Here is a 13,199-nt window from a genome sequence, read left to right as displayed (position 1 = left end):
TACCACCAGACTTAACTACCAAACTCCTATATGAAGTAGTTAAAAATAGCGCCTACAGCCAGCTACAATATAATAATATATCCACAGGGGCCATTTAGCCGCAGAATGAGTACTTTTACTTTGATACTGAAATATTTAGCTGATAATACTTCTGTACTTTTACTTGAAGTAGGATTTTGAATGCAGGAGTTTTACTTTTAACTGAGTCTTTTCACATTAATGTTTAAGTACTTTTATTTAGGTTAAGGACCTTATTTCCTTTCAGAAATATACCATCACTAACACAAATGATCTGCTCTTCCATCATGACACACTAACTGCACAGAAAACAGCTCTTTGATTTGTTCTCTGTCAGGTCTTACAGTTTGCACGGAAAGTGATGAGGCTTTGATGCAAAAATGTTAGTCAGAGTGGTGATGGGTCTGCGTGTGAGAGCTGAACGTGTAAACAGTTGGGGTGGGCGGGGAAGACAGGATGTCACCAGGTAAGGAAATAGTGACACAGAGGATGGGTAGAGTGAGTGAGAGGACAGAGGAAGAAAGAGAGTTGCACCTTGAGGAAGTTAACAAAACAATAGAAGGAGAAACAAAGGCGCATCATATTTAAGGTAAAATTTGAAATTTACATAATATTTTAATGTCACAGCTTATTTATGATGTGATCAATTTTGTTGGTGAACTAAACTTTACACAACGTGCCCTTTTATTGTGGTGTTTTTAGTTGACCACTTGTTATCTGACATTTATTTTAATATTTTCTACATTTTTCTCCATAGTATGGGACTCGTGCAATGTTTCGTGATTGTCTTGATGTTATCTGCACAGCTGGTACTTACCTCTCCGCTGGTAACAATGTCTTTCATCTTCACTTTACGTACCTACATAATTGTATAATGTTACAGAAACAAGATGTGTCTTTGGCTTTTCAGATATAAGAAATAGCTGTCAAGTGTACTGTATAAACATGTATAAACATGTAATCAGGACTCTGCTGGAGTGTAGAGTTTTGTATCTGATTGTGGTAATATGTTAACAGACAACTGGGACCTACCACATGGGCGACAGAATGTGTAAAATGTGCCCTGCAGGTAAGATGATGTGTAAGCGTCCTCTATTACTATATTTGTTTTTCTGTCTGTTGCTCATTTAGCTTTGAATCACCGTTTTTAATGAGTGAATCCGCATCAGTTCATATTTGGAAATTACTATGAAGCACTGATGCATACATATTTCTCTCACTGGCTTTTTTTGTGTGCACATCTTTCTGTTTGTCTTGAAAAATGACGCCGTCTGCACACTGAGTTTGTGCTGTATGACCACATCCTTCATTAATATGCACTCTGAGTATGCAGCCTCTCTCTGCTCCCTGTCTCATCCGGTTGTTCTCATTTGATTCTTTCTGTTCTGTCAGGTGAGTATCAGAAGTCTTGTACAGAGTGTGAGTCCTGTCCTGCTGGAAGCTACACAATTGAGTTGAACCGTGAAGACAGCTGCCATGACTGCTACAGAGACTGCAGACCAGGTAAAGAAACTATGAGTCATTTCTACCAACTTAATAGTTTTATCCATCACTGATGATCATGATACCAGCGTGACCTTTGGGTTCTGTAACAAACTGAGAAAATATTAATCTCTTTGCATTTCTGGAAATTACTTTTTTCTGTCTTTAAAATCCCTAAAATCACCTCTATTTTCCACTGTGTCAGATTTTCATCTGAAGATGGTTCAGAACTGCACCAGCACGTCCAATGTATTGTGCGACTGTGAGGATGGGTTCACATGCGTTCAGTGGGTCACAGGTTCAACAAACTGCAGATCCTGTGTCAAGATCCAAGAAACAACCACTGGTAAATAGTGAGCAGTGCAGACTTCTAATTCTGTCAGATTAGACTCAACCAGCAGAGGGCCTCATGATAAAAGAAATAAACCTTTGAAGTTCTCACTGACTGTAAGAGAATGACCAAGAATGATACTGAAGGCTAAATATAAGTTGTTTACACATACTACAGTAATAAAAAGTTGTGAGGGCTCTGATCTGAGCTCTGGGGGCTCCCCTGTCAGTGAGGTGAACAGTACTGTAAGAAATATTCAGATCCTATACTTTGTATAGTGATACTACAATGTAAAAATTACACCATTACTACTAATAGTCCTACTTTAGTAAACAGAGGCATCAGCAGGAAAATATAATCAAACAAAAAGTAATTGTACTTATTTTGATAAAAGGTCCCTGTCACAGAACCACAATCATCTTAAACATTGGCGATAACAAATAATGAAACATTGCATATCCACAAATAGACTTAGATATATATATGAAATATGAGATTAGGATTTTTTAAATTTTTGAATGAATGTTTTGCGTTCATATCAGTTGTAAGGTTACATGTGGGTTGAGAAAAGTCTCTAAAACTCTTACCTTGTCCAAAAACTCTTTAGATAATGTCAAAAATGCATCGCAATCAGGCTGGAACAAGACAATCTGTTACGTTGAAGATAAGACTTTTTAAAGTATTTACTTCATTATACTTCAACCTTCATTGTTGACAGTAGAGAGATGACAGGAAATGAGGGGAGAGAGAGAGAGAGAGAGAGAGAGAGAGAGATGGCAATAACATGCAGCAAAAGTTCTTGGCCAGATGGACGCTGCAGTTCATGGTCAGAGTCTTAACCTCTAGACATTGCCGATTTTAGACCCTTTTTAGGGGGGCTCAAGTCCCCCTAAATTTAATCTCAGCCCCCCTAAAAATTACAATAATAAAAAAGAAAACAACTATGCACCTCAAACCTGGTCAAGGAAAGGGTCAACAGAAACATAGTTTTGACCAATCGGAGGTGGTTGTGCCAGACTCCCGCCTTTGGCTGAGTCTCTATCTAATCTGTCAGAGGGAGAGCAGGAGTGCAGTTGTGAAGTTTAACATTGGTAGTCACCAGAGAAGAAGTTGGTAATTTCATGGCGAAGATTAGAATCCAAATTGAAACGTAAGCAACTAAAATTGCTGAATGTTAGAACATTGTGTCATATTGGTCGTTATTACTGTGACTTATGAAATGTCAGGTTTAGTTCCATCATAGTGTTAATAGTGTCAAAAAGTTGCAAAAAACTTTTGCAAGGCACTGTATCCGTGTCACATTCTCATTAGGGGCCCCCCTTAAGGTCTGATCGTAGAATCACCCCTGCCTCTAGACCACCAGGGTGCCATTAAGATACAACTCTTACCCAACAACAGTGATATTTTTTTCTGATTTCAAGAAGAATGTACAATTATAATCTGCAAAGTAACAAGTACAGCTGTCAGTTAAATGTATTAAGATAAATTGAACACAAAACTTCTTTCTGAAATGTAGAATGTAGTGACTTAGCAGTACAAAGAGTCCCAAAATAGAAATGTTCATGTACTAGTACTTTGAAACAGAGGATGACGATGAGGAATGATGTTTAAACCTAACACTTTTTTTCTGCTTCACACTGTACTGTGATGTTTTTTTGTTCTACAGAAGCAGCTGCTGGTTTTTCAGTCAAATATAAACGCACACCTTCCTTAGCTTCCTCAGGACATAGCAGCACTTCCAGCAAACCTTGCAGATTTCCTAAGTAAGTCATGGATTTCCTTCAAAACAATACACGATGAATTACTCACAGAGTGGAATTTTAAAACTTGAGATTCACACGACACCCTACATCTATGTAGATGACTCAAAATGCTCTCAGTTACAGTGTATTACATTAAGATTATTTTAGCATTTAATATCGACATTACAGATATTGCAGTCAGTCCTTGTTCTTTGGGTCAAATATTTGAGATACTCAACAATTCACCCTTACCTCACACAGGTGTGGCACTCAGTCAGTCCCACCGGCAGGAAATGGCACACGTCTCAAAGAAGGTGAGTGTGAGAAGACGAGTATGTAGAGAGTGTACAATATTTTCAATTGATTTCTATTGTTTTGAGGCACAATAACCTATAGTGCCATGGCTCTAGTGATGGCTATGCCTCATTGGTTGTCATTACATTTTGTACAGACGTTTCTGTATTCGTGTCAGACACACAATCCCCAGAGGATTACTGTCTTTGGTGATACCCTGACTTTTCCTCTAGTGCCGCTAGCAGTTTGACATATTGGCTTTTATTGAAATGTCTAGACAACTATTGGGTGGATTGCCATTTCATTTGGTACATATATCTATAGTGCCCAGAGGATAAATCCTACATTGGTTATTCCTTGTGTGTTTCCTGTAGCACCAGCTAGAGTTTTTATTTATACTGTATAATAGCTCAACATCTATTGGATGGATTGGCACAGACCTTTGTATAAACATTAATGGTTCCCAGATGACGAATTCTACTGACTTTGGAAATCCCCTGACTTTGCCTGTAGCACCATCATCAGCTCAAAAATTCAAATTTGTCCAATTACTTTATGACCAAATACCTGCAAAACTAATGACATCAGCCTTGGCTGTACTTTGTGATTAGTGATAATTATCATATGTTAGCATGTTAACAGGCTTAACTATGTTGGTGAACCTGATAAATATTACCTGCTTCACATCAGCACGTTAGCATTGTCATTGTGAGTATATTAGCATTTAACTTAAAGCACTGTTGTGCCTAAGTACAACCTCACAGAGATTTTATTCTTGTCTTTTTCACTCAGACAAGACGAGCAGTCAGCTGGCAGCTATCTTGTGTCCAGTGGTTGTTGTGGGATGTGTGGCCCTTGTGATCCTACTTTTAGTTTGCCGCCCCGGAGATGAAAGATGTTTCAAGCAAGGTAAGATGGTGTTTGCATCCACAACAGGTTCAGTTTCTGGTCAATCCAAGCCTTGAACTTTATGATCACAGCACTTCTGGGAAACAATGAACAGTTTACTGAAAGCCTTTAGAAATTATTGATTAGAAATTTGTCATTTGCTTTGTAGATGGTTAGTTGCTTTGTAAATCATTTACATGTTGATTCACCATTGATGGGCATGTGTGAAGAAACTGACTTTGTATTATTCATTTATTTTTTGTTTGTTTTCCAGCTATTGCAACGTTTTGCAATGAAGTAAGTAGCTAATTTCCAAACTTCATTCTATAATGCATCTACATATATATATATATATATATATATATATATATATGACATAATTTCTCTTTTGTTTGCCCCACACTGACTGACATGTTCTTCTTTAGGGAGGTAGAGACGCTTCTCGCAAGCCAAAGGAGTCAACTCATCAGATTCCCAGAGACTCATTCAGTGCAAAGCAGCAGCCATCGGGCCTCTCAGCAGCCAATCTGGGTACTGATGAGTAAAATGAAGACTTTCAAATGAAATACTTGACTCACTTTGTGGAGTCATTAAGAAAATAAAACATGTTAAAGATGCAGCTCTGTTTCTGTTATGAGTCTGAGTTGTACTTAGTTGTCCTACTCTGTAAAATATATGTTAATGTACATCTACATCTATGGGTCAATTAAAACATTCCTTTAAGTGCACTCTTTGCTTGTTTTGGTCTCTGTAGGTCCAGTTCATGTCCACAATCCGGGGACAGTCATCTTTAGCTTGCTCAGTCAGTTTACAGGCCAAGTTGGTCCGACAACTGAATGTGGGAAGGCGGCCGAGAGAGTGATCAGCGAAGAAGCAGACGAGAGAGACTGTCCTGTGTTTCATCCGACATCATCTCCCAGTATTCATCTCTCTGAGGAGGAGAGGAGCGGAGAGAATGACAGCATTTTCTTTCCCTCCCAGGAGCAAGGGAAGGACTGCCACGTGTCCAAAGAGGAGGCGTTATGATGGGTCATAAAATCCCAGAATATTTGTTTTGGTGGTTATGACCTCTGGCATTCAGACTGATGCTAAACACATTTCTTTAAAGGAAGGAACCGTAAAACTGTGAAACAACAGATGTGTGTTGGGCAGATCCATCTCCCTCTTGCAAACGTGTTGTTGTGAAGGGACCTCAGTGCTCTCCAAAGACATTTTTATCTGCAGGTTCTTGAAAAGGTTGTGGTCAGTGCACACCAGAGACTTTAACTCTGGGAAGACCAGGGTGATCTCCTTTGTAAGTTATAATTTAAAATACCATGTAAATACACTTTAATACGCTCTGGCAGCTCTCTTAAGTATTAAAACCTGAATGTTAAATGTTTTGCATAAATATTAGACATTTTGGTTTCAATAAAACTTTATTTTGAAAAAGAAAACTATGTAGAAATGTACTGTTTGTAAGTTAAAAGTGACCTTAACATTCACATTTGATGTGTAGAATCTGAAAAAAAAATTTATTTATATATACACATATAAAAGATGTGAAATATCTTTTACTTTTTTGTACCATAGTACATACCACCATTTAGAAACGTACTGCACAGTTTCTAACTCATGCATAACAGTGTCACACTCTGTATTTTCAGTGTCTTTCAGCTTCTGTATCTCTGTTTGTTTTCCTTTGAGGTCCCATGGCATGAAAACTTCACTTTATGAGGTTTTTTAACATTAATATGAGTTCCCCCAGCCTGCCTATGGTCCCCCAGTGGCTAGAAATGGCAATAGGTGTAAACTAAGCTCTAGGTATCCTGCTCTGCCTTTGAGAAAAAGTAAGCTCAGATGGGCCGATCTGGAATCTCCTCCTTATGACGTCATAAAGAGGAAGGTTAGCTCCCCTTTATCTGCTTTGCCCGCCCAGAGAATTTGGCCCGCCCATGAGAAAGAGAGCAACATCATGGCTTGAAAACGAGCGAAACATGGCAGTTGGTCAAGGCCACACCCCCACCTTCCACCTTGCCCCCTCTCTTAAATGCTCGCTTATCCAAGTTCAGGCTCTTGAATTCATACATCACATTTCCCTCGCACTTCCTGGACAGGCTTGGATACTTCTTCGTCCTCTGAGAATTGTGGTACTGGTACAGGTTCTTTAGCCAAAAGGTAACCTGAGCAACAACAGAATAGGGGAAGTTCTTTTTAGTAATTAGATTGAAATACATAATCACTTTAGATGATAAAAAAACATAAATCCTTGCACATTATAAAATGATAAGACTACTATGCTCAGTGTACTTTCTGTGTTTGTATATTGGTTATCGGCTTCATAATCATCATAATAATAATAATAATCTACTAACTGTGCTTTGCTTTGATCCAGTGCAGAAAGGGCTTGATCTTTGTTACAACAACGAGTGCAATTCCTGCACAGAGGAGGGCAATTATCACCAGGAACCACACTGTATCTGTAAGAATGTGTAACAGTGTAAGAGAGACATTTTTTGAAATTTTTGAAAGATTTAAATGAACATTCACTGAAGAAAGAGCTCACCTGTGTGGTAGGCTCCAGGTTTCAGGGCTAGAGGGGAAGAGAAAAAAACTTATCAGCTCAGTGCAGACACATGTAATAGTTCAATGGAAATTAGAAACTGTTTATAGTTCAGATTAGTCAGTGAGCTCACTCTGAGGTCCCTTATCTTTTAACACTAATCAGTAAGTCTGCATTTAAAACCACACAACACGACTGATAATTAACTTGAGTCACCTTGTGTGTGTGTGACCTTACTCCATAGATACTGCAGAGTAAACAAACAGTCGCTAACTGAAGTCAGAACATGTAAAAGACCAAAATTAATATCAACTGATTCCATTTTATTTCTATTGCTACAGTACAACATGATGCCATGGTTTCAGTTCTGGTGAACTTCTTTAAAGCAGTGATAAACAGGGGCATAGCTAGGTGGGTGCCTTAAAAGAACAAAGACCCCATTTTTTTATGGAGCTGGTTGATGAAACAGATGGAACAAAATATCATGTAGTGCAAAAATGATAGTTGAATGAATTGATTACACAATCTGCATAGTATCTCTGACAGCTGAATCTACAGTCCCTAAAATAAGTGTTAATAGATTTGTTTGGCCTCTTTGGGGCAGAAAAACAAACTGTAAACACAACACTGACATTTTCACCTTAAAGTTTGCAAACAAGTGTGAGGAGAGGCATTATCAGCACAATGCACTCATTGTCAAAGGGGAAGGAACGCAAATAATTGAGTGAGTGAAGCTGTTTATGATAGAGGACAGTTTTAAAACAACATAGATCCAAAGAACAGCGACATCACACAATTGCACTCACATGTGGTTATGGCTGCCCCACACCCATCATTAATGTTGGTTGCGGTGCAACAGATGCTGAACCAGAAAGGTTGTTTCTGGTAATAATTTGTTTTCCATGGTAACCTTGCATCCTGGTGTTGACTGTGTTTCAGTGTTTTCCATAATATATGTTATTTTTTCATGTTTTTATATATTTAAAGTTTGTGTTTCTTCATAAAATCTGTATGAAACTTAGGTTGTGCAGCTTGATAAAAGAAACTATGCAAGAATGGTGCATTCATGCGCATTTGAAGCGATTAGAAAAATGTCTTCCCTTATTAGATACTAGCTTTCAAATGTAATGCTACAGCTGACTCTCAGGTACCTGTAGTGGATGGAGGGAGTGTAGGTTTGGTGGTGAAGGGTGGTATCGGCACACACTGTTTGCAGGATTGGTCTGTGCATCTGTAGCCATCTTTACATCTGCACACAGCGTTATGAGTGACATTACAGTGTGAGCTGTACTCCATGTTTGCTGTAAAAACAAAACAAAAAAAACAACAATCATTAAAAGATAGAGTGTAATCATAATCCTGTTAGCGTGTGACGAACACACGGTATGCACAAAGGTTGCCTGTAAAACATGACATGACTCAGAAACTGAGAAATTACTCACAAACGGCACAACAGGTAAAGATTCTGGTTTTAAGTCATAGGGCGGTTATATTACCACTTTTGATACATATTCTTTAGAGACAGACACAACTGTTATTTCTCAGTGAAAGCAGTATTTCACTTTGATGAAACATTTTACTTTTTTACAGAATGCTTTAACGTGCATACTTTAACATAGATTCACAAATTAACAAAGAAAAAACTACCTACTCTAACTACTATGAGTCCCATGGAGCCATAGTCATTAAATATATATTTGTTTTATAAAACCAGTACAACATAGTTTATAAAACTACAACAATTACAGTAACTGGTGTTTGAAAACTGGAATTGTTTTACTGCAGGACAATATTAGTACAAAAGTTGAAAATATGTACCTCCTTTGACACTGTTTGCACATCTAAATCTTTGCATAGCGTTAACACCCTGATTGAGACCAAAGTATAACCAAAAAAATATTAATACTGTTGTATTGCAAGAGCAGTGAGTTTTTTGTGTGGGTTGAATCATTTCCACCTGAATTAGTTTCCATAGCCGGTAATTAGTATAAAGCCCCTGCATGTGTAGGATTAAAGGTGTTTTGACATTTTGAACACCCATCTTTATACCCCCAGTGTAATGTCAGACTGTAAAAGGTTTGTTTACAGCTGCACTGTAACATTAGATAGATCGAAAAATGTTAACCCTTTGATTACGATATGTATAGAGAGCATCTTGGTGCACACATAAAAGTCAAGATTCTGACTGAGAATCACATACTTTCTCTCCCTTCTGTGTTTTCCACAGTGACATTTAAAAATAAGCACAACAGGCTGTTTTCCTCACCTGTAGCAGGGCACAGACTTGAGTAATACCATAGAATATGACATTTTAGTGTCTGCTGCTCTTTCCGATGTTTACCACCTTTTTATGTTTTTCTTTTTTTTCCACCGACATGACGATGGTCTACACTTTTTGAACCTCCTGTCTTTACCACAAATGGTGGGCTGTGCTACTGATGCTGGTGTAGATACTGCTGCAGAATCCCACCCTAATAATCTTCTGAGCTAGTTCATGGAGGGGTTCTCAGACCCCCCAATCGCCCCTCCTTTTAATCTCTCTCTGACTGTATCCCACCATGACACACAGAATGGGAAATCCCCTTGCATATGTGACCTTAGGTCTCTACATAGTTTAAACCTCTGAAATCATTATTTACAGACAGAGTTGAGTAACAACTAAAAGCACAGTTACAGCACAAAACCTTATGCTGTAACTGGACTGGCCACAACTCCAGAGAAATGATGACTCACTCATCATATCATGCTCAAAAGACATATAAACAGGGAACCACAATGTATCACAGATGAGGGGGATGACAGATAGTATTTCTATAGTAATGTTTAATCCACATGGATTTTTGCTCTGTGTTTCTGTTTCAGTTTTAAGATGTCTTGCATTCTTCTTCAACCTGTATATCTAATAATTATACAGTCTAACAACCATATTAAACATGCATCTGGGTTATGATACATTATCAGATAACAAAGTAAAGAAGGGTTCAAATCTCCTGTATGAGCAATAATTCACCCCTTTACACCATTATTGAGTCTCTGTGAGTGGCTTTAGAGTCTGGTTTCTGTTGTACGTCTATAAGTAGGATCTTCACACAGTTCAGGTCTCACACAAACTTAACACAACCAGACAAAAGCTGTTGAATATTACTCACGTTTATCGCAGTTTTCACAATAGTCGCAGGTCAGTTTTACGTTGTACTTTTCATTGAACAGGTCCCTTGTGCAAGATTTACACTCAATTTCACAAGTTTTGAATGAACGCCGAACCATATGTTTGCCTGGAATAAAAACAGTACTTTATAGTTATAACCTGTTTGTATCAAAACTATGAAATCTATTTAGACGAAAGGAAGTCATTGTACCTGGTGGACATTTGCCACAGCATAAGTAGGGTTGTTCCAATGGCCAGTCATATTCTCTTTCATTGCAGTCTATGGAAAGCACAGCAGAGAGGAAAGAGAGACTGGCCAGGAAAGTAAAAGCAAAAAAACAGAGTGGCTGCATCTGGGAAGAAGAGAAGGAGGATGAGCAGAAAGACAAGGTTGTGGGAAAACAATGATTTATTTGATCATATATATATATATACTAACAAACAGACACTTACACACACTTACAGAACATGCATCTCTGTTATGCGCTTGTTATAGCATTCACACAAGTCATAATAATAGACACAGACTTTGGCAGTGAAGCTACACAATTTACTGTACACACACTTCAGATAACATACAATAGTACTGATAGAGAAAATCAGCCTTGTATTAACACAAACACCTTTCCAACTTTATATCACAGGTTTGACTGACAGCTACGGCTGAAAACGTCTTGCTTACAGTCTTTGCTTACCGTGGACGAGATGGTGAGACAAGGTGTAACCTGGGACCCTCTGAGTGTGAGAATGAACAGGGGACCAGAAGTGTGTCAGGGGATTATTCATAAAATGTCAGTGATGACTCATTATGAAAGCCGTACATTTTGACGATGTTGATGAAATCTCTCTGCTCTACTCTCTCATCCTGTCTGTCTTTTGCTGCGACCCCCTGGCTCTGTGCACAAAAACGTACGCTCCTTCAGCCTCCACTTTTTTTCCACAGGAACCATCGCTCTCGTTTCACCCAAAATCAATCTTTTGGCTGAAAAAAACAATCTCTCTTTCTCTCTTTCTTATATCCGTCTGTGTCTCTTTTTGAATGACTTGAATGACAAGGTCATTCATGTTGAGGAGATACAAATTCCAAGAAATGGCATTATTCTGATGAGCTGCTTTGCAATCTTATGACACACAGGAGTGAGTAATACAATTAACAATACCAAAAGTAACATTAGTTATCTTATCTTATGCATGTGAAAATTCAAATATCAAGATATTACTGTGTGAATGATCTGACATATGTCTACCTTCAGATAGTGACAAGTCACATACTGTATGTTTGAATTACTCCTAACTGCATTGCTTGTGTGTAATAGTTTCTGTGTGTGGTAGCTTAGATGATTATCTGTCCACTGGGGCTTAAATTGTCCAGATGAGAGTAAAATGCTGGGCGCCTGGGTAGCTCACCTGGTAGAACGTTTGCCCATATATAGAGGTTTTCTCCTCGACGCAGCAGCCCTGGGTTTGGCTCCGACCTGCGGCCCTTTGCTGTGTGTCATTCCCCCTCTCTCTCCCCTTTCATGTCTTCAGCTGTCCTATATAAATGAGGGCCTAAAATTCCCAAAAAATTATCTTTAAAAAAAATAAAAAGAGAGTTAAATGCTGCAGTTAACAAACAGAGTGATGAGGCTTTGGGAAATCCCTTCTATTACAGTAAAAACTTTGTAAGTGTGAGAACTTTTTTGTGTTATTACTTGATTAGTGATGACCAGCTAATCTACATTTGTGTGAATATCTTTCCCCAAACACTTATTTTTATTCACTGCCAGTGTCTCTGTTTTTATTCAAACAGTCTCCACTTCAGAAACATCCTCATCTAAAACTGAGTTGACACTTTCATGGCAGCTTATTTTCATCTTGGCACATTCACCATTTAGATGTCATGTGCTCTTCTCACCATCTTCGTTATTTTTTCACAAAAACCAGGCCACACCACGTGACTTTGTGTCAACTGTGAAACGGGGCCTACATATGACGAGGCAGTATCATAAAGGGACTGCCTCTGTGGCCCCAGTGTGGCTTTTGGCACTACTCAAACAGAGTACAGGAATGACTGGAAGAGAGATGACTGAGCATTCAAATCACTCTGAACTGACTTAGAGCAAACCTGGTCATCCTTATCTTGAGGTTTTGGTATTAGGCTGCTTGACCGAAAGAATTAGTATGATTTGAACTTGCCAGGAACATGTTGAGGTTGTTGTGATGAAATAAATGGATAATAAACTAAATGTATTTTTTACTTGGCTTGAAACTACATGCACAAATAAATCTCTCCTCACAGGCTGTATTAATCTCACCAGTATTTGCACATGCACATAAGAAAAGACTACTTAAATGTCTGTATGCAACATCTGCTGTAATTTTACTATTTCTCTGCATGGAACCTAAGAGAGAGAAAGAGAAAGGGGGGGGAGGAAGAGTAGAGAGCTGAAGACACTTTTTTTTTTGCTCACTGAAAAAGGAAGGATGTGGGCTTTCTGAGGAACTACTTCTCTTGCTCTGCTGACTGAGCTCTTTCATGAACTGTACCAGCAAAGTCACGTGAGGTTACAGTCTGCTGGCCCGCTGAATCACATACCAGCCTATAGTATAATTATGGTGACTGTAATTACAGTGAATTAAGTTATTCTTACTTCATTGTCTGCACTTACTCTATACAGGAATGGACCTACAATAAAGGTGATTTAACCTTTATTTGATCCTCTTAATAGCTTTAATTTGAGGATTTCATGTTTTTTTTAAAGACATATTAAT

The 13,199-nt window shown here is 38.4% G+C and overlaps 2 protein-coding genes across 3 annotated transcripts; one reads left to right on the top strand and one right to left on the bottom strand.

The window, feature by feature from the left end:
* Positions 1-496: 496 nt before the first annotated feature.
* Positions 497-6,191, top strand: LOC144519486 (uncharacterized). 2 transcript variants are annotated; one of them, XM_078252642.1, is made up of 11 exons: positions 497-607; positions 776-845; positions 1,036-1,087; positions 1,411-1,521; positions 1,706-1,846; positions 3,498-3,594; positions 3,835-3,887; positions 4,660-4,776; positions 5,030-5,052; positions 5,181-5,286; positions 5,510-6,191. In XM_078252642.1, exons 2-11 carry the CDS (start codon positions 777-779, stop codon positions 5,779-5,781), a joined length of 1,041 nt encoding a protein of 346 aa, XP_078108768.1. In that variant the 5' UTR covers positions 497-607; position 776; the 3' UTR covers positions 5,782-6,191. The 2 variants fall into 2 exon arrangements, with proteins under 2 accessions (XP_078108768.1, XP_078108767.1); XM_078252641.1 differs by having other exon boundaries at positions 1,036-1,099.
* Positions 6,192-6,778: 587 nt separating this feature from the next.
* On the bottom strand, positions 6,779-11,962 carry LOC144519487 (uncharacterized). Its single transcript, XM_078252643.1, has 8 exons — positions 11,853-11,962; positions 11,141-11,180; positions 10,657-10,798; positions 10,447-10,572; positions 8,449-8,598; positions 7,301-7,327; positions 7,110-7,214; positions 6,779-6,917 (listed from the first exon to the last, which is right to left on the bottom strand). The coding sequence occupies exons 1-8, from the start codon at positions 11,942-11,944 to the stop codon at positions 6,817-6,819; spliced, it is 783 nt and encodes a 260-aa protein (XP_078108769.1). The 5' UTR covers positions 11,945-11,962; the 3' UTR covers positions 6,779-6,816.
* Positions 11,963-13,199: the final 1,237 nt, after the last annotated feature.

The sequence above is a fragment of the Sander vitreus genome, chromosome 6 (genome assembly GCF_031162955.1).
Source record: "Sander vitreus isolate 19-12246 chromosome 6, sanVit1, whole genome shotgun sequence".
Classification (NCBI taxonomy): domain Eukaryota; kingdom Metazoa; phylum Chordata; class Actinopteri; order Perciformes; family Percidae; genus Sander; species Sander vitreus.
The sequence above is the reverse complement of the archived record's forward strand: the minus strand, read 5'-3'. Positions and strand labels throughout refer to the sequence as shown.